At 55.6% G+C, this 20,284-nt stretch overlaps 3 protein-coding genes across 4 annotated transcripts in view; 2 read left to right on the top strand and 1 right to left on the bottom strand.

Moving 5' to 3' along the window:
* The window catches only part of Arhgef25 (Rho guanine nucleotide exchange factor 25), an 8,331-nt gene extending 4,823 nt beyond the window's left edge, over positions 1–3,508 (top strand). For both annotated transcript variants that reach the window (XM_005357971.2, XM_005357972.2), the window contains 9 exons: positions 273–342; positions 453–542; positions 640–732; positions 1,358–1,408; positions 1,574–1,651; positions 1,837–2,037; positions 2,162–2,342; positions 2,603–2,814; positions 3,063–3,508. In XM_005357971.2, the coding sequence (XP_005358028.1) occupies positions 273–342; positions 453–542; positions 640–732; positions 1,358–1,408; positions 1,574–1,651; positions 1,837–2,037; positions 2,162–2,342; positions 2,603–2,814; positions 3,063–3,170 (1,084 nt within the window). In that variant the 3' untranslated portion in view covers positions 3,171–3,508. The remainder of the gene's footprint in view (positions 1–272; positions 343–452; positions 543–639; positions 733–1,357; positions 1,409–1,573; positions 1,652–1,836; positions 2,038–2,161; positions 2,343–2,602; positions 2,815–3,062) is intronic.
* Positions 3,509–5,407: 1,899 nt separating this feature from the next.
* On the top strand, positions 5,408–12,799 carry Slc26a10 (solute carrier family 26 member 10). The gene is made up of 18 exons (XM_026784577.1): positions 5,408–5,771; positions 6,167–6,277; positions 6,949–7,106; positions 7,315–7,479; positions 7,694–7,846; positions 8,445–8,527; positions 8,671–8,818; positions 8,914–9,027; positions 10,410–10,487; positions 10,574–10,669; positions 11,072–11,178; positions 11,290–11,359; positions 11,428–11,544; positions 11,665–11,698; positions 11,777–11,859; positions 11,959–12,013; positions 12,117–12,223; positions 12,632–12,799. The coding sequence occupies exons 1-18, from the start codon at positions 5,408–5,410 to the stop codon at positions 12,668–12,670; spliced, it is 2,082 nt and encodes a 693-aa protein (XP_026640378.1). The 3' UTR covers positions 12,671–12,799.
* Positions 12,800–12,854: 55 nt separating this feature from the next.
* On the bottom strand, positions 12,855–19,997 carry B4galnt1 (beta-1,4-N-acetyl-galactosaminyltransferase 1). Its single transcript, XM_005357969.2, has 11 exons — positions 19,702–19,997; positions 18,931–19,149; positions 18,206–18,370; positions 17,996–18,102; positions 17,544–17,584; positions 17,230–17,410; positions 15,434–15,532; positions 15,125–15,315; positions 14,505–14,645; positions 14,069–14,309; positions 12,855–13,540 (listed from the first exon to the last, which is right to left on the bottom strand). Exons 2-11 carry the CDS (start codon positions 19,146–19,148, stop codon positions 13,323–13,325), a joined length of 1,602 nt encoding a protein of 533 aa, XP_005358026.1. The 5' UTR covers position 19,149; positions 19,702–19,997; the 3' UTR covers positions 12,855–13,322.
* Positions 19,998–20,284: the final 287 nt, after the last annotated feature.

Below are 20,284 nucleotides of genomic sequence, written 5' to 3'. Positions count from 1 at the left end.
GCCCTGAGCCGGGTGCTGGAGCCCTGAGCCGGGTGCTGGAGCCCTGAGCCGGGTGCTGGAGCCCTGAGCCGGGTGCTGGGGAAGGGCCCTCATCTGGTAATCTCTCTGTCCTAGATTCTGTATCAGAACCATAGGTCCACTGGTACTCAAGGAGCCTTTGGAGTTCTGTAGGGGGCGTGACCAGGGCTTGTAACTGTAGATCTGGGATGTGTAAGGAGGCAGAGGGGGTTCGAGGAGGGTTTGATGTGTGGCCGGTCTCCCAATTCTTCCAGCTATTTCCTGCAGGAGCTGCAGCAGTGTCTGAAAGATCCTGATTGGCTGGCTCAGCTGTTCATCAAACATGTGAGGCTGGGCCCTAGAAGGGAAAGGGCTTGTGATGGGTCTGGGCTCAGTGGAGATGTGGCCTCGTTTGTTATCACTTACTCTGCTTTCTTCGACGTTATCCCTGTTAGGAGCGCCGGCTGCATATGTATGTGGTCTACTGTCAGAATAAGCCCAAGTCGGAGCATGTGGTGTCAGAATTTGGGGACAGCTACTTTGAGGTCAGTGGGTGAGGTGTCTTGTGGGGGGAGACACAAAGCCTAAAATCAGCACGAACAGGCTTTTCAGGCTACATAACTGACCTGTCCTTGTCTCCAGGAGATCAGGCAGCAGCTGGGACACCGTCTGCAGCTCAATGACCTCCTCATTAAACCTGTGCAGCGAATTATGAAATACCAGCTGTTGCTCAAGGTCAGGACCACCCTAGTCCCTGGGGACACAGCCGGATGGGCAAGACCACCCTAGTCCCTGGGGACACAGCTGGATGGGCAGGACCACCCTAGTCCCTGGGGACACAGCTGGATGGGCACTACCACCCTAGTCCCTGGGGACACTGCCGGCTGGGCAGGATCACCCTAGTCCCTGGGGACTCAACCTGCTGGGCAGGACCACCCTAGTCCCTGGGGACTCAGCCGGCTGGGCAGGACCACCTTCTCCCTGGGGACACTTCCAGCTGGGCAGGACCACCTTCTTCCTGGAGACATGGCTGGCTGGGCAGGACCACCCTTCTCCCTAGGAACACGGCTGGCTGGGCAGGACCACCCTTCTCCTTGGGGACACTGTCAGCTGGGCAGGACCACCCTTCTCCTTGGGGACACAGCCGGCTGGGCAGGACCACCTTCTCCCTGGGGACACTGCCGACTGGGAAGGACCACCTTCTCCCTGGGGACACAGCTGGCTAGGACGGGTCATTCCCCAGTCATCTTCGGGGTTCTGGATCCTCTACAGAGTTGTCCCTCGTACCCTGGGTATTCGAAACAAGCACTTCCGTGGACGTGCTCACAGCCTCCCTAAGTGCCTCCTCTTTATGTCCTAGGATTTTCTCAAGTATTACGGCAGGGCTGGGATGGATACTGAAGAGCTGGAGGTGAGGTTCCCAGGACATCTGCCCACCCTGTCCTCTTAGTCTTGTGGGTACCTCAGTCTCTGGGTGGCTCGGGGATGTCTGGTTTTTAGGGAGAGGCCCCTGGGGTGGTGATGTGTGGAGAGACCTCTTTGCCAGTAATGACTCCACTCTTCCCCTGTATCCCAGCAAGCTGTGGAGGTCATGTGCTTCGTGCCCAAGCGCTGTGACGACATGATGTCGCTGGGGAGACTGCGGGGATTCGAGGTATGGGAACAGGGCTGGAAACCGCAGTTCATGGGCTCAGGTCTTAGAACTCTGGATCCTTATAAGGAATCACCTTCTGAGAGGCTCCACCAGGGTTAGTTGGGAGTGTGGGGGTGGGGAGGGAGAAGCTGATGCTCTTCAAACCCTTCTTGTGCTTTCTCAGAGGCTATGTCCTTTGGTTCCAGGGAAAACTGACGGCTCAAGGGAAGCTCTTGGGCCAGGACACATTTTTGGTGACAGAGCCTGAGTCTGGGGGTCTGCTTTCTTCCCGGGGTCGAGAGAGACGTGTCTTCCTGTTTGAGCAAATCGTCATCTTCAGTGAGGCACTGGGAGGAGGAGGTCGAGGTGGCACACAGCCTGGCTATGTGTACAAGAGCAGCATCAAGGTGGGGAGGGCCATCAGGAAGGGAGCAGGCTGGGACGGGGTGAGGGAGGCCTCACAATGTCTGACTCTATGGGTTGGTGGAGGGGCCTGCAGAATCTGAGGACTGTGTCTGTTCGCAACTTCAGGTGAGCTGTCTAGGACTGGAGGGCAACCTCCAAGGCAACCCTTGCCGGTTTGCGCTGACCTCTAGGGGGCCAGAAGGTGGGATCCAGCGCTATATTCTGCAGGCTTCAGACCCTGCAGTCAGTCAGGCCTGGATCAAGCAAGTGGCCCAGATCCTGGAAAGCCAGCGTGACTTTCTCAACGGTGAAGCTCCCATCATTCCTTTGCAGTAGGCTCACAAAGCCTTTTGACCTCCGGAACCCCCCTCCCCCGGGCCAAATCCCAACCCTTGGTTCTTTGTGCCTGGCACTTCTCCCTCCTCCATCCACCCAGCATCCTCTAAAAAGTCCCAAGCATCTTACATTGGCTAACTTAGGAGGGCAGGCAAATGGGAGGAAGGGAGAAGAAGCAGGGGGCTTAACCCGTCTCTCCTGTAATACATCTCTGTTCTTTGCCTTGCCCAGCCTTGCAGTCACCCATTGAGTACCAGAGACGGGAGAGCCAGACCAACAGCCTGGGGCGGTCAGGAGGGCCTGGGGTAGGGAGCCCTGGGAGGATAAGGCCTGGAGACCTGGCCCAGGTCAGCATGCACACACCCATCAATGGCTCCCTCCCTTCCCTGCTGCTTTTGCCCAAAGGGGAGGTGCCCAGAGCACCCTTACCCCTGGATATACAGGTATGAGGAAGAGTTTACTACTAGGGTATAAGGGAGGGCCTTTGTTCCCCCACCGTCTCCTTCCTTCTGCCACCTTCTCCTTCCTTCTGCCACCTTCCTTTTGTGTGACTTTGCTACTTTCCATCCTTAACTTCTTTACTTTAATTCTGGGGCAAGGGGAGGGTGGCCTGGCTAGGGCTTTACCTGGAAAGAGGGGTGAGGGTAGACTGGCAGCCTCTGTTGATCCTCTGGCTTGAATCTTCCTGCAGGCTCTCAGTGACACCCCCCAGACTCCTCGCCACCCTCCAGCCCTTCCGGCTCTGAGCACCCCTCCCTGCCAGGCCAGGCTGGCAAAGCTGGATGAAGATGAGCTGTAGGTGATGAAGGCCTTGGGCATGGTGCTGATTCAGCCACTGGTTCCTCGACGAACTGGAGGACAATCCTGGCAATGTGCCAGAGACCTTTCTTCCTGCTGTGTGGGGGATGGGCAAAGCTGGGAGAGCTCAACATGGAGGGGCCTGCCTAGAGCTGCGAGGCCTCTGCTCTGCACAAGGAATGCAGGGTCCGTCAGCTGCGCTCCACGCATGCGTCCCTCAGACCGAGGATATGTAGGGGCTTGGAGGGGGGGCTCGGGCTGGGACCAGATAGAAATGATTGGTTTCGTTGTGATTTTGTTTTCCAGTTTCCTGTGAATAAAAGTTTTGTTACATCGCTAGGCTGCGGTCTTGGTGGTGGGGAGACAGAGAGGCTGCGGTGGGAAGGGATTGGTGAAGTACCCTTAGGGGAGGTCTGTAAGAAGGGCAGAGCCAGGACCCTCAGTCCCAGCACTCGGGGGCAGAGGCAGGCAGATCTCTGGGAGTTCGAGGCCAGCCTGGTCTACAGAGTGAGACCCTGACTCAAACACACAAATAACGAAACAAGAGGATAGAAGGTCAGAAGAGCCTCTGCCCTTGTCTCCCACCTGCAATTAGTTACAGCATCTCCCAGTCCACACCTGGGGCTTAGGGAAAACTCTGAAGTTATTCTCTCCTTTATTTGGTCCTTCTGGGTTCTAGATTTATTCTTTCGTTCAAACTCTACCAGAAGGCTCACTTCCTACTACCCTCCCCCAACATCTAAATACTAGTATATAAAATATCCAGTGTAAAAATAAATAAATAATAGATGATAGATAGATGATAGATAGATAGATATAGATAGATAGATAAATTGTTTAGGGTACCTTTGTCTGAGGCTTCCATGTCCTGCCGAAGACTGGGAAGGTGGAGAGGATTGGGAGTCTCCTTCTCCCTCTTTGGGGGAAGGGGGAAGGTATGTCCACACTGAATAGAAATGGAGTCTTTAAGCCCAGCGCTAAGAGTGGAGTGCTGAAGAGGTCTTCACCCCTCCCAACTCCTGGCACAGCCTCTGGGACAGAGACAGCCAAGGGTACAGAGACCCAGATGGCTTCTGGGTCCCTATGTATCTGTGTCCACTGTGTCCACCGGTCCCCTGGGCTCAGTCACGTGAGCTGGGGCTTCCTCAGCAGACAATAGATTGCTGGGGTGGGAGGGTGTGGAGATGCTGGAGCCTCCCCATGGGTCCCAGGCCCCTTTGGCTGACAATGAGGGGAGGGATCTATAAGGGGGGGACAGGACGTGAGGCCCAGATAAGATTTCTGGGGAACAATAGGAGGAATTGAAGAGGAGAGGCCCACCCTCTCTGTACCCCACCCTGGGCTTTGGGGTCAGGGACTGGGGAAGAGTCAGACTGATGGGGGACGCTGAAATGTCTTTGAATCGGGGAGGGATGACAGAAAACAGCAGGAATTTGGGGCTCAGAACTTTTGTGTCTCTTCAGAGACCACAGGGGTGCATGGCCCCTTTGTGCTCCTGGGACAGCCAGGCCCACCAGTGCCAGCTGCAATGGCTCAGTCAAAGCAGCTGGGGACAACCATGCCAGCAGCAAATGCCATGCCCTTAATTTAAACATGTACTGTGGAATGCCTGCTTTGAGAATAAACCTGGATGTAAGGAACGGTATCTCAGGGCTTTGCTGCACCTAAGGGACAACATAAACATTTCTTACTGGCTCATTATTTCCCCTAAACCAGGTCCAGCTACCCTAGCAGAGAGCTGGGTGGTTCCGTCTCTGTCCTTGCTCACTGAATATTGGCTTATAAAACCTGCTTTCTCGTTGTAAAACCCGTTCCTTAGGGTCAGTTTGCCATATGAGGAAAGGGATTTGGGTGGGGAATGCCAGCTGGCGATGAACATCGTATTCCAGCCGTGCGAGTGTGCAGGGGCTCAGGAAAGACCGTTGACCCAAAGGAACCAGCTAGCCTTGCTCAAAGTGCTGGAGTAGAAAGGGCCCTGCTGAAGAGGCGAAGACCACTGGAAGTGGCTGTGGGTCTCTTATCTCTCTGCCGTTCCTCAGGGCAGGCCCCCAGGCTTCCAGGCAGTCAGATCCGGCTAAGGAGGCGCCTAACACAGGGACTTTTTCCACCCAAGCCTGACCCAAGGAGGTACTCCAGAAAGTATCCTCTACAGGTCCGGATTGGACCCTGCTTTGTGGAGGCGGGCTCAGGACTAGCGTGGGTGGGGTGGGGGCGCAGAAGGGTATTTAAGACCGGGAGATGCTGCAGGGGGCCAAGGACAAAATGAGTGGATCACTTGTCTCTAGGACCTGCTCAGGTCCGGAAGAGGTTTCTGACCTGAAGTCTCCGCTGAGCTCTAGGTTCAGGGAACCTCTCACTCACGCTCGGTTCCAGGAGCTTTACGGGGGCGCAGAGGAGCCGGAAGTACCAGCCGAGCCCCGCTTACCCTGGCTGTGCGGGTTGTGGAGGAGGCGAGCTGGCTGCTGTTCAGGGCCGGGGGCGTGGCGCGTGCTGCAGGCACGGCTGCCTCCGCTGCGTTGGCTGCCCCATTACCGCTGGCGAGCGTGGCTGCTAGGAGATGCAGTGGCTGGAGTGACCGTGGGCGTTGTGCACGTGCCCCAGGGTGAGAGGCCCCAACTACAGCCTATTGGGGTTCCAAGCTATGGGGAGCTGAGAATTGAGCAGTGAGGTGGTGGATTAGTATCCCTGCGGGACTCCATCATATTCCCACCCCTACCTGTCCTCATCTGTGCAATCCTGTGAGACATCTTGGAGTCTGTTCCGCCTCAGAGAACTGGAGAGAGGCACAAAGCCTGCCACCCAGGACGCGGGCAAGGATCTGTGACCTTGTCGGCCTCACGACCTCCCACTGAGGCCCAGTAACCTCTCAGTTCCCTCGGGTGTCCTGATTTATAGTGTCCGATGGCCAGTCCAAGAGTGTAGGAAAGGGTAGTACCTGGAGGCTATAGGCGCCCCCCACCGCCCGCTACACATACTTTTTCTTCTTCTTCCCCTTAGGCATGGCTTTTGCCCTCCTGACCTCTGTGCCCCCCGTGTTTGGACTCTATACTTCTTTCTTTCCGGTCCTCATCTACAGTTTGCTGGGCACTGGGAGACACCTGTCCACTGGTGAGTGGCCAGACATGACTTCTCTTTAAGATGAAAATAGTCAGAGGTTTGAAGCTGTGGGGGGAGAGGGGAGGGCAGGGTCTCACTGTACAGTCTTAGCTGGTCTGAGGCTCCCTAGAGACCAGGTGATCTCGAACTCAGAGATCTGCCTGCCTCTGCCTCCCTCTGGTTGGTAGTAAAGGCGTGAGCCAAACATACCTTGGCAAGACTGCCACTTGAAAGCTTTGGGGCGCTGTTCCCCCTGCCACCTTCCCTCACCTACTTGCCACCATCCCTCTTTGGATAGCCCCATCCCATTCCCAGCCTCTTTGCACAAACTCTGTGACTCCCGCTTCCCGCCCCCATCCCAAGCTTGCTGGAGTGGATACAGAGGCGGGAGTTTACACGAATCTCCTCGTCCCTGTGAAATTTGGTTATATTTGGCCTTGAAGAAAAAGAAGTGCACAGTCCGCTGAGAGCCTGCAGAGGGGGCACTTTTGCCGAGGGGCACACTCTTTTCCTTCCTGCCTACTGGTTCCCCGCTGTACCAGCCCATGACCCCAAGATCTTCACCTTCTAAGAGAGTGGATCAGACAGCAGCACCCTAGGCTCTAGAACTGCGGGACTCTGCGCTGCTGCTCTGCCCCAGGCTGCGCCGCTGCTAACCTCTGCGTCTGACCCCACGGCTGCAGGAACCTTCGCAGTCCTCAGTCTCATGACCGGCTCTGTTGTTGAGCGGCTGGTGCCCGATCCCCTCGCGGGGAACCTCAGTGAAATTGAAAGGGAGCAATTGGAAGCTCGGAGAGTTGGGGCGGCAGCGGCTGTGGCCTTCGGGAGTGGGGCCCTGATGGTAAGGGAGGACTCAATGCTGACCCTAGGGGATGGATCCACCGAAGAGAACCAGAAACAACAATTGGGCCTGAGGGTGGGGGATGAGGGAAAGAGTAGGAACACGCCTCGGGTTCAGGTCCCGCGTGGCGGATGTGCAGTGGGGAAGCTGGCTGGCTGGTCTGTTGGCGATCGCACACCACTCCCCTCCCACTCTACCTTCTCCACAGCTAGCGATGTTCGCTCTACAGCTTGGGGTCCTGTCTACCTTTTTATCCGAGCCTGTGGTCAAGGCGCTAACCAGCGGGGCCGCGCTACACGTGCTGGTGTCCCAGCTACCAAGCCTCTTGGGTTTGTCTCTCCCACGCCAGATCGGCTGCTTTTCTCTCTTCAAGGTGGGAGTGAAAAAAGAGTCACGGGAAAGGGACAACTTGAAAGGGGAGGTGTGGAGGGTGGAAAAAATGGCATTCAGCAGGAAAAGAGTGTCAGGAACCACGGTGCTGCGAGGGCGCTGGGAAGAAGAGCTGCTCGGCTCTAGCGGGTTGGTGTTGAATCCGGCAGAGCCGGTTAACATTGGCACCCAGTCCTGCTCGTGGTCCCTGCCTGCAGACGCTGGCTGCGGTGCTCACCGCCCTGGCCCGGAGCAGTCCTGCAGAACTGACCATCTCAGCGCTCAGTCTGGCGTTGCTAGTGCCGGTCAAGGAACTGAACGTGAGATTCCGGGACAGGCTACCCACTCCGATCCCAGGAGAAGTTGTCATGGTGAGGGCCATCCTAGGTCCCTGCCCCCTGCTGTGTCCCCACTTACCCTGCCAGCAGGATCTAGAGGCTGCCGCCCCCTTGTGGAATACACAGAAGTTACACAAGCAAGACGTTCTGTTGACACTTGGACTTTCTAAGAGTTTTCTAGACCAATTAATTGACCCACCAGAACTGCTAGCCTGTACTGTTCCTCTCCCCCGGTCGAGTTCGCTCCGGGCCTCTATGCACGTCTGCTTCCTTACCGGCCTCTCGCTGCGATCTGCTGTATCTCCCTTTCACTGCCCACCCATAATAATGTCATCGCTTTCCACAGGTAACTCAGATAGACTTAGAACGGCTCAAGTGGATCTTTTGTGTCCATCTCTCCCAAAGGACCTCTTCTTAGCTCCTTTGTCTCCCTATCTCTCCAGGCAAACACTACACCCCTTCCTTCGCTGTAGGTGAGATAGAGTTGTTAGGCATCCATTCTGAACATTCTGTGGCCTCACCAGCTAAGACCACCCAGACACACACTGGGATTCTCTTTCAGGCTGAGGTTCTTCTAGACTCTGCCAAAGGCCCCGTCTTTTTCTAGGCTCTAATGTGCTGCTTTCCTTAGGTGCTTCTGGCCTCTGTGCTGTGTTTTGCCTCTTCCCTGGACACAAGATACAACGTCCAGGTAGTTGGAGTATTGCCTGGAGGGTAAGAAAGAGAAAAGACACCTCTTCCTCCCCCCACCTCTCCTACAGACACCCTCCCTTGTCCTGCCCCATTCCAGTTGCTTTTCCTACTCAGTTTTCCCGTAACAACCAACCCATCCTTAGCATGGCTCCTTCCCTCTCTAGGTTCCCCCAGCCGCTCTTCCCCTCCCTGGACGAGCTGCCCAGGATACTGGCCGACTCGCTGCCCATTGCCTTGGTTACTTTTGCCGTGTCCACCTCCCTGGCCTCCATCTATGCAGACAAGTACAGCTACACAATTGACCCCAACCAGGTGTGACTCTGGATGCCAGCCTTTTCCAGGAGCCCCTTAGCCGTATTCTTCCATGCCTATGCATTTCTCCTCCTGACTTCACGGCTTCCTTCTAGGAGCTCTTCGCCCATGGTGTCTCCAACCTCATTTCTTCTCTCTTCTCTTGCTTTCCCAACTCGGCCACACTGGCTACAACCAGCTTATTAGTGGATGCTGGTGGGAACACACAGGTAAGAGGGACCCCTTGGGTGAGGGGAAAAGATGGGATTTTCAGGTAGGGATGACCACAGAAGGTGGGGAAACAGGCAGGCACCCCAATAGCATCTATATATTAGAGGGTGGGAGTGAGAGAAGGGATTATAAGGAGGGGGATTAGACAATAATGAAGTTCCACGAGGACCTCTGCAGGCTGTAAGCACTGACGAACCCTATGGCTCCTCAGATTAATTAACATAAACATGCCTCAAGGTGGGGGCACGCATTTGATCCCAGCACTCGGGAGGCAGAGGCAGGCGGATCTCTGTGAGTTCGAGGCCAGCCTGGTTGGTCCAGAGCTGTTACACAGAGAAACCCTGTCTCAAAAAACCCAATATATGGGGTTGAGTTCAATTCTCAGCAACCACATGATGGCTCACAACCATCTGTAATGAGATCTGGTGCCCTCTTCTGGCCCGTGGCATACAATGCAGAGAGAACACTGTAGACATAAGTAAATGCAGCTTTAAAAAAAACCTATGTATGTGTGTGTACATATATGTGTGCATGTATATAAACACATGTATATGTATACATATATGTATGTGTGTGTGTTGTATTACATACCCAGAATTCTAGAAACTAGGAAGGCTGACTGAATCAGGGGGACCTGGGGTTCAAGGCTGCCTTGGGTACACAGAGACTTTCAAAATGAAACTACTATGCTGGGTGGGGAGATGGCTCAGTGGATAAAGTGCTCGCCACAGAAGCGTGAGGGCAGGAGTTCAAATCCCCAGCTCCATGAGCATGGCAACCCGTCCTGAAGACAGCCAGGGGGTGGGGTGCCCTGGGCATCAATGAGCTCTGGGTTCAACTGAGAGACCCTGCCTCAGTGTGGCAGAGGAGTTACAGAGGAAGACACCAGTGTCACTGTCTACAAGAACCGGGACACAGGTGTGTTGTTCTTACACACACACACACACCTATAAATGTAGGATATAAAACTCTGACATTTTCAATAAGGACCCCTAAAAAAGAAAGAGATATTGCACCACGTGATTCTTGCCCTAGTTTTTTTGTTTTCCGTGATTACTTGTTGGTTCCTAAGCAGATGACTAGCCTGCTTGTCATCAGCACCAAGAGGACCTTTTAAGATGGAGATGCGCTTCAATAGTGTGAGGCCAACCTGCACACATCTGGGAGCCATCGGCAAATGACAGGCATTTAGCTGGGGGGAGGGGCTCAGTGTGACTGGCAGAACATCAAGAGGGTGGTTTGCAGGACCTGTGTGTGGGAGGAGGATTGGGAGGAGGGAGACATCTGGGGGACGCGAGACAGGCTGGGCAGGGAGACCGGCTCCCACACAGGTGGGGATGGAGGTTTCCTTTCCTCCCTTGTCGGCTTTCTTTCCCTGCAGCTGGCCGGCCTCTTCTCCTGCATAGTTGTCCTGGCAGTGCTGTTGTGGCTGGGGCCCTTCTTCTACTATCTGCCCAAGGTAGGGAGGAAAAGAGACACTGTGTGCTTGAGTGGAGCTGGCTGAGCTCCAGAGCCTTTGGACAAAGGCCTCTTCTCTGTCTCAAGGCTGTCCTGGCTTGCATCAATATCTCCAGCATGCGCCAGATGTTCTTCCAGATGCAGGAGCTGCCACAGCTATGGCACATCAGCCGCGTAGACTTTGTGAGACATGGCATTACCCCGGCATCCACGGCTTCTGCCCGGGACCAAAGCTGATCATTCTGGTCTAAGTTCTTTAGCCCATACACCCGCCAACACACAGACCTCATGTATATGTTAGAGAAAAGGAAAAGGACCCGAGTGTTTGGGGCACTTTTTTGATGGTTCTGAAGATTAGACTCAGAACCCCATGAATATTAGCAGAGCTCCCTACCACTGTACTGCGCCCCCAGTCCAGACCTCCTGACTCACGCAGGGTCTGACATTATTATATTTGGTATGTAAGCCCTTCTTAAGTAAGCCCCTCCCTCTGCCATGCCTCCGTTCTCCTGAGTCATCCTTACTCATGTTTGTCCATGAGCCTGAGTTTCTTCTGGGAAATCCACCCATACCCATATCCTTCAGGCTGTGTGGATGGTCACATGGGTGGCTGTAGTGACCCTGAATGTGGACCTGGGCCTGGCTGTGGGCGTGGTCGTCTCTATGATGACAGTGGTCTGCCGCACTCAGAGGTGAGTGTAGAGATGGGTAGAGTTGAAATGAGGGGAGTAAGCTAGGTACTCTGGGGGTGACTACCGCCAAGCCAGGTGAGGCTGGGACTCAGACGCTAGCTTCTTCCCTAGGGTGCAGTGCCTGGCACTTGGATTGGCTGAGGGGACTGAGCTCTACAGGCCACTGAGAGAGAGCCATAAGGTGGGTAGGTAGCAGCCAAAGAAGGCAGAACTGATTCACAGGACGCTCCTGACTCTCTTACCCTTCAGCTCCTCCAGGTTCCGGGTCTCTGCATCCTGAGCTATCCAACACCACTCTACTTCGCAACCCGTGGGCAGTTCCGCCACATCTTGGAGTGGCGTCTGGGGCTTGGAGAAAGAGGCAAGGTGAGGACTTCCGTCAAGGGGGAGTGTGGACCCTCTAAGGTTGGGAGCCTAGTATGTCTTGAGATTGCAAGATGGTGCCTGTGACTTGGAGGTGGTGACATTGATTTTCTCTGTTTATAGCAGTCTCCAAAGCTGGGTAGTCTACCTGACAAAGGTGAGACGGGATGAGAAGAGGGAGCTTTGGCCATGAGCCACACAGGTGTCTGGATGCTCCTGCCTTCTTCCATCTTAGGTGTTGAGCCCATCAGAGTGGTGGTCCTGGACTTCAGCGGCATCAGCTTTGTGGATGCAGCAGGGGCCAGAGAAGTGGTACAGGTGAGGGAGCAGGGAAGCTAAGGAAAAGCTCCCTTGATTTGGGGTTTAACCACGCATGCCCTTGATTTGGGGTTTAACCCCTCTGTCTGGTTCCTGCAGCTCACCAGGCGATGCCAGGATGCTGGGATCTGTCTCCTCTTGGCTCAGTGCAATGGTGTGTGACCTGTAGGATGGGGTGGGGGTGGGGGTGAAGGACTGTGACTGGACACTTGTGGAAGGGATTGGGGGCCTGAGCACCTGACACCTTTCCCACACAGCCTTGGTGCTGGAGACCTTGACCCGGGCAGGACTCCTGGAGAGAATGACCCCAGAACAACTCTTTGTGAGTGTTCAGGATGCAGCCGCACACGCCCTGGAGAGACTGGTGAGGCAGCAGCCAGGAGGTGCTGGGCTGGGGAGGGAGGACCGGCTGAATGATGACAGCCTGGGAGGAGGGATGCAGAGAAGGGATGGAGGAAGCTCAGGAGGGAAGCAGGGAGAATCTGACTAGCATTGAAAGGGGGGGCATACCCTTAATCCCCCAGCACACAGAGGCAGGAGGATTTCTATGAGTTTGAGGCTAGCCTGCTCTACACAGGGAGTTCTAGAACAGCCAGGGATACATAGAAAGACTTTGTCTTGAAAAACAAACAAACAAGTTAGGGAGTGTGGGCGCCCTTCACCAATGGTGAAGACTAAGGTCTCCAAAGGGCTGAGATGCTCGCAGCGCACCAAGTCTCAGAGATGGATGGCTGTAACAAATATTTCTCAACTATCTCTTTTCTTCCCCCAGAAGCCCACTGGCCCAAAGATTTGTACAGTGTGGGTCTAACCAAGGTCACTTGGAGTATGAGAAGTCCCAACAGTCTGTGTGTGAGGAAGGCCACGGCCCCTGAGGCCCCACCCCAATACAACCAATAAAATGAAGCCGAGAGTATCTGCCTGTGCAACTCTCCAGTTCCCCTCCCAAGCCCCCCCTCCCCCCCCCGCCCAAAGTACTGCAGACACAAGGAAAATGGCGTTCACCATGTGTTCTCCAGCTCCACACAACGGTCACAGTGCTCCCTGTGGGGTATGTTGAAGCTGGGACACACGGTGCTGGATCCAGAGCTGGGGTGGGGGTGCATGTCCCTGGGGTTGCACATTGGGAGTTTCCCTGCCCCCTCAGGAGGCGAGAGTTGTTTCCACTTGAGGGTCTCAGAGTCCTTCTGGGCTCTTTGGCACTTGGAAAGTGAATCCCCCCATTTCCTGCCCCATTGGAATGGGGTTGGAGGAGGACTTGGCACTGGCTGTGGGAAAGGTTATGGCTCCATCAGGCCTCTGGTCACTCACAGAAAGGAAGGGTTGTCACCAGGACAAGCCCCTGTTAGGGATCAGGTTGATGGACAGGGGGTCAGGGGTCAGGAGTTGGAGGGGTTGTTGGGAATTCCTGGCAGGGACCAGGAGGCAGGCCCAGCCTGACAGTGGGAACGCCCAATCAGCTGTCACTCAGCAGTCACGCACTGTAGCCTGTGCTTGAAGAAGAGCAGACGATGTTTGGCCACCTGACTCTGGTCCAGCGATCCCGGGTAACGGTAGCGGGCATAAGTGTCTGCCTGCGTATCCTTTGACACCCACGGCAGTTTCACCTTCGAGGCGTGATCCACGACAACATCAGAGCAGGAGCCAACACGAAGGGAACCAAGTCCGTCCAGGAAGAATTCTGGGGTGAGGGTGGGGAGAGCACACGGTTAAGTCTCCTAAGTCTCCGGAGGGTGTAAAAAGCCAGCTCCTAGGGAGAACCGAATTCAATGGCTCAGAGGGTGGCTGGGTGAAAACTTGGTTGCTAAGGACGCTTTAGCGGCTTTCGGTCTCTTTAACTTATGTATAAAGTGGGGTTATTTTAATAAACACTGGATTCACTCCTCTGAGTAGGTCTGGACCTAGGGAAGCAGCCAGCGACAAAGGTGACCTTGGTAGTGGAAAGGAAGTTCAAGGCTGATCAGCTGCTGTGTTGTCTAAGGTGTACGCGGGATGTCAGGCAGAGGAGGAAGTTTCGAGTTTTTTTTTTTTTAAGCTCAGGTGCAGACCCCAGTAACACAGCTCCCACCCCCCCCCCCCAAAAAAAACTGTTCTAGCATTCACCGGGAGGGGGGAGGGAAGTGGGTGCTGCGGAGTGGCAGCTTGGCGAGCCCCGGCCAGAGCTGCACCGGGTCCTTCCCAGGCCTCGCCAGGAGGCGGCGCTACTCACCCAGATGTGCCACCCGGTTGAGGCGCGGGTCAAAGCCCACCTCGCGCACTTTGTCTGTGCGCGCCAGGAAGAAGTTGACCACGCCGTCGGTGACCACGCAGTTTGGGAAGCCAAGGAGCTCGTGGTGGAAACCACGTTTATGCCGAAGGCAGTCCCCAAGGCCTGGAGCGCCGGGCTCCACAGTCAGCAGCTGCCGAAAGGTGGTAGAGAAACCCGAGATCTCCCGCACGGCGCCCCCAACCTGCCGGGGGTGAGAGGATGCTCCAGTGAGAGCCAGGTCACCCAGAGTAAGGTGCTTCCTATCAGCGCCCCTGCCCCGCCCTGCCCCGCCCTCGCCCTGTAGGCGTCAGCACCACAGGACCCAGGACTGTCCCCCAGCCTGGCTTCACCCTAGGACGCACCGCGCTCCCACCCCACGTTCCGCGCCCCTCCCTACCAGGTCCAGGGGCGTTCTCTCCAGCACGTTCACAAGCTTCTCCAGCCGCGTGCGCGCCGTGAAGACAAAGTCGTCGTCCACCCACAGCACGTATTTGGTGGTTACTTGGGATACCGCCAGGTTCCGACCTGCGAACCAGCCCTAGGAGAGTTGTATTATGCTTGGGGAGTCTGTAGAAGCAGAGAAACTCTGCCGTCTTTCTTCCTCTCCCCTGACCCTCGAAACAGCCCGTGCCCTTCTCTAGACTTTTGAGTGCTTACGCATGTCTGGAGGAAATTAATTTTTTTAAAAATAAAACAAAACAACAACAACAAAACAAGCCCGCAGGTTCCCACCACTCTTTTTAAAGATCTTGAATCTTTTGGGGAAGGATCTTGAAATACATTTAATTTCATGCGTGCATCTACCAATTTATTCTATTATTATAGGTAATAGCACCATTTCAAGAATGCAGAACGAATGAGCTAGCCAAAATTCCAGATCCGGGATCTCTTACAATAGGCACACACTTGTTTCTGAGGCAGGTGGTCCTCAATCACTACCCTGCAGGCTGCAGACTGAGGGCACGCCCCCTTCCCAGAGTCCTCTGGTGCCCGGATTCAGCTCTGCAGGCAGCGCACCTTGCCGAAGGGCATGAAATAGTGCTCCACGTGGGGGTCGCTAATGCGCTCCGGTTTGTCGCTGTCGTCAGCAATGATTATGGTGACGGTGGGGTAAAAGCGTCGGATGCTGGCAATGAGTGTCCGTAGACGCTCATAACGAATAAAAGTCTTGGTGGCGATGGTAACCAGAGCACTGATGTTGTACTGGGCTGAAAGCAAGATGAAGGGTTGGGTGCAGAAAGGGAGGGGGGAATGGGAGAGAGAAACGGGAAAGCAGCCCCTCCCAGGGCTAACCTTTCTTTACTTCCCTAATCCCGCGAGCCTCACCTCCCTCGCGTGCAGATGACGGTGGGTACAGCCGGGGTCGGGGAGGATATCTTATGCGGATGGTGAAGGCAGCTTCATGTCCCTTGGTGGAGAACCGGACTGGGAAGAAAGGACGTGGAATTGGGCCCTTAAGGCTAGAAGAACATTCTCTTTTCAGCAAACCAACATTTAAATCCCTATTTTGTGTTCTGCCTTTCCAGACCTTTGGTAGGCACGAACATACAGTTCTGACTTCTGTGGAACCTGTGTTTTCTTGTTCTGTGGTGATGGGAATTGAATTTAGAGCCTAACACATGCTCCAAAGCACTCTGCCACCAAGTTCATATCCCCAGCCCTATTTTTCTTCCACAGGATGACCTCTGTCTCTTGAATAAGATTACAGGTGTTATCACCTACAGTGTCTCCTAATGAGACATCCTATAGAGTTCTGCACCATGCTGGGGACTGACCCCACAGTCTTGTGCACGCCAGACAAGCACACTACCCAATGAGATTGAGCTACACATCTTGCCGGAAGTTGACAGTTTAGGAGATGAAACAAAGGCAATGGAACTTCTCTTCTCTTCTTTCCTTCCTCTCGTTCTTTCTTTTTCCTTTTTTTCCCTTTTGGCTTCTTGAAAGGGCTGGGTCCTGCTTATGAAGCCTGGACTAGCTCAGTACTTGCTGCACAGCCCGGGCTGCCTTCGACACTGAGGCAATTCTCCTACCTGCCTCAGATCCCAGAGGGCTGGCATTATAGGTGAGCATTACCATGTCTAGCAAAAGCTAACTGTTTAAAAGTTAATCTTTACTAAAATTTTCTACACGCAATATATTGTGGGGGTGAGGGGCACGTGGGTGTGTGAAGCCTACCACAGCTTCCCAAGCAGTAAGACTACAGGCATGGACCACTATACTTCACTCTGTGCTACACAGCTTTAAATTCTTTCTGTCAATTGGTGTGGTGGCACACACCTGTAATCCTGGAACTTGGGAGGTAGAAGCTCGAGGACCGGGAGTCAAAGTCGGCTGAATAATGAGTTTGATGCCAGCCATAGCTACGTGAAATGAGATGGCTTCAAAAACAAAACAAAACAATTGAAAGTGTGTTCTAAATTGATGAAGCCATTTAATCAATGTGATAATGCCATTACATGAATTTCTAGTACAGGAAATGAGAGGCACCGAAAAGTAAAATGCCCGTAATGTGCAATGGCAACACTACGAGGATGTAACCATCATCATTAAGATGATGCAGTACTTAATGCAGCAGTACTGGCATTAAGTAGAAATCGAGGTCAGGAAAACTGCCTTAAGGAAAGTGGAGTCATTTGAGCAAATGTCCAGAAGGAGCCAGTCGGGGGTAAAAAATCTCGGGGAAGAACTTCCAGGCAGAGAGGATGGCAGAAGGCCCCAAGGTAGGAGGAAACGCAGTAAACCAAACTTTGGAGAAAAGCAGGAAGGCAAGGTAAGTGTTGGGCTAGAAACCTATGTGGGCAGTGCACCTCGCTGAAAGGTGCGGGAGGGGATGCCGAGTCCTCCAGCTCCAGGAAGAGGTCACTTCCTGGAGGCTCAGGGCTGGATTGGCGAACTGAAGCGGGAACATGCCCGAGGCTCTGGTTTCCCACTGGCCTGGTTTTGGCCCCAGATAAACAAAGGCTCCTTCTCTCATCCCTGGAACCACTGGCCCACTTGCTACATTCTCGACCATTGCAGCCACTGGCCCGAGGCCCTCCCACACCCTGTATCATCGGCTTTCTTCAGACTGGGTTCCTTCTGTTCTTTCAGCCCTCCCCTGCCTCACCCAGGCCTCCTACCTGTGTCTGCTGTGTTGGCCTGGTGGCTTCGACTGCTGTAAGTGACCAGTTGCAGCTGCCGGTTGAGTCTATCCAGGCCTGGGCTGGCAAGGGTGAGATTCGGCTGTCCCTCTCCAGTGAGAGTCACGCCTTCCACGTCCCCTGCCACATCCCAGGTGCCTAGGGAAGCAATCAGGTTCACCTGGCAGAGCGGGAGAGAGAGCGGGGTTAGACCCCCACTCCACCTCTTGCTCTTTTGATCCCCGCATCTCTCTGGGTGGATCTGTCCCCCTCCCCCTCCGTGCCCACCTGGCCTCTTTGCTGTTTCCTCTCACCTGATACACCCCCTGGGCAGCAGCTTCCTGCAGACTTAGCCCTGGGGGAGGATGAGGAGTCAAGATCACACAGACAGGCCTGCGTTCTTTCTCATTTTTTCTCCTCTTCCCACCATGCACTGCTTCATGCCATCTCTCCTGCCGAGGCCTAGTTCAAAATACCCTAGAGGGACTGTTTTTTTTTTTTTTTTAACTCCTTCCCATCCAAGAGACATTTCTTCCATGGCTGGTCCTGCCTATCCCACAAGCCCTTATTCAGCTATCAAAGAGGAGATTCCTCTCCACAAACTTCTCAGGTTTCCTGAAATTCCCGGCAACCCTAGAGTCCCTTCTGTCCACACCTCCTGCCTAAGCTCCCTTCTCAGGGATCTTCACCTTTCACCCCCATGCCCCCCTCACTCTCCTTCATCCAGACTTGTAACCTGGCTCACCCCCGGACCTTCCTTCCTTACCTGGCACCAGGATGCTCCTGAGAGGCTGAACCTCCACGCCCTGCAGGGGATACTGTAAGGGGGAGTTGGCTGGGGCTATGAGTAGCTGGTCAGTCAGGGACTGGCTTCTGCGGTGGAGAGGGACGGACAAAACACACAGAGAGATCTCTTCCCAAGGGGTCACTAGCGACCACCGCTGCCCCCACCCTGGGGAAGGCTTCTCACTGGTACCTTGCAAGGAAGGCCTGGTATTCCAGCTCCCTGGCGACAGAAACAGTCTGCAGCTCCTCAGCGTTAAAGGCTTTAGTGAGGTTAATGACTCGAGCCTGTCTCTGGAACGGGAAGGCAAAGCTCCCTCCCCTGGGTTCACAACTGCAGTTATACGGAGTCAGCAGCCTGAAGCGAGGAGAAAGGGTCTTCAGAGTTCCACCGCCCAGCTCCACTGACCTCACAAAACCCATAGCAGCCCCACACTTGGGTCCCTCAACTCTTCCCATCTGGTATCTTTTCCCCTTAAGCACTGCTCTTCAAATAGCCCCCAAGAGGGGACCACAGACCAGCCAGCTCATCCCGTGTATCCGGGATTTATAGAGGTGTGGAGTAGGGCCAGTTCCTGGGATGTCTACCTAGCCGCCACTCAGGAACCCTTCCGTAATCTCAAGTCTAAATCAAGAAGCCGGCTGTCGCTGGGCGCTCTGCTGCCTGCACTCCTCCTCCCACACCCCAGTGGCGGTAACAAGGTTCAGGAGGGATTTGCCTTCTTGCCCCCCTCCCCCCAGTTTAAGACTCGGTCACCCTCTCCACCTCCCGCTTACTGCACCCACCAGTCAGTGCAAAGCAGCAGGACCCTGGGCCCAGCACTGGAGGAAACAAAAGCTCCAGGCACCCTTCCCCCCCCCCCCCCCCCACCCCGGCATGCTGTGCTCTGTCGCCACCTCGCCCGGGTCAGCACTCACCCCACTACTTGCTCCTTGAACCTGACCGGGATGTGTGCGTAGCGGGGCTCAGGGGCAAGGTCTAGCAGATCGAGCTTCGGGGGACCTTGTGGGGGCGACCACAACGTCAGAGGGTTCTGAAGCCTGGGCGCGTCTCGGGTGCTGGCGTACAGGAGCCCCAGCGAGGCGCAGGCGAGCAGCAGAACTAGCGCATAGAGAGCCCGGCGGCTTAGCCGCATCCTAAGGTGGGGGAAGATGAGAGGTGACCAGCGGCAAGGGGGAAGGTGAGGGCTGGGACTCTTGATTTCTCTGCCTTGGAAGGCTACGCAGGTTTCCGAGGCCACCCATCTCCGGTCCGCACGGCGCACATCCCTTCCTTCATGCCCCACGCTGGGGTATCCTGGCCTCCTCTCTTCCCGCTTTTCTGTCACATCTGAGTTTCCGCATAGACCCGAGGCCCCGGCATCGGGACCCGCCACACCTTGGGCACATGGCGCTCTGGGTGGCGCTCTGGGGTGGCGCTCTGAGCGCCGCTCTGGGGTGGGCCCACCGGGCCCACCCCCCATCCCCCGTCTCCCGTCCCCCACCCCATCGCCACCCCCAAGAGCATCAACCGAGCTGGGGTCCTGCGGAGGGGCGGGTCTACACCTGGCCTGTCAGGGGAAGCACGGCATCGCGCTCGCGCCAGCGGGTACCCGGCCACGGTGACCCTCGGGTGGCCTCGGTGCCCCACGGGGACGCCGCTGCTCCTGCCCACAGCTTGCCCGCTGACGGAGGTGCCAGAGCACTGACCTGGCTAACGCTCTAAGGCTGCGGCCAGATCGCGGTCCGGGCGGCGCCCGGCTCTCCGCCCCAGCCGGGGGGTCCTCATGAGGCCGGGGTAGGCCTGATGCGGGAGCTGGGCGGGAGCCTGACAGTGTGGGGGATCCGACTCCTCCCGCCTGCGGACTCCGGGGCTTTGTAGACCGCGGCGTGGGGGCGGTTCGAGACGTTTCCTGCCTGGAAGAACTGGATCGTAGATCCGCCGCGCCCCAGCCCCAGCAACAAAGCCGGGGAGCCCTGGCACCGAGTCGTCCTCGCAGGCAGCGGAGGGCTCAGGCACCCGCCCGGCTCGCACACCGCAGCGCCGCTCCCGGGGTGGATGCGGCAGAGGCTCCGGCTCTGCGCGGGGAAGGCGAGCGCCGCGGCGCCTTCTGGCGGGCGCAGAGGAGATTGCTCCGGCCAGGAGCCCTCTCAGGAAGGTCCCTTTCTCTGCCCCGCATCCCTTCGCCCCCAAGCCGTTAACGGTCCCCGCCATTACCCTCCTCGCTCAGTTTGTAGCCTCGGGGACATGACTGGGTGCCTTAGGCAGTGGGCGGACAGTATGTGGTCTAAC

Source organism: Microtus ochrogaster, chromosome 24, assembly GCF_000317375.1.
Source record: "Microtus ochrogaster isolate Prairie Vole_2 chromosome 24, MicOch1.0, whole genome shotgun sequence".
NCBI lineage: Eukaryota > Metazoa > Chordata > Mammalia > Rodentia > Cricetidae > Microtus > Microtus ochrogaster.
The sequence above is the reverse complement of the archived record's forward strand: the minus strand, read 5'-3'. Positions and strand labels throughout refer to the sequence as shown.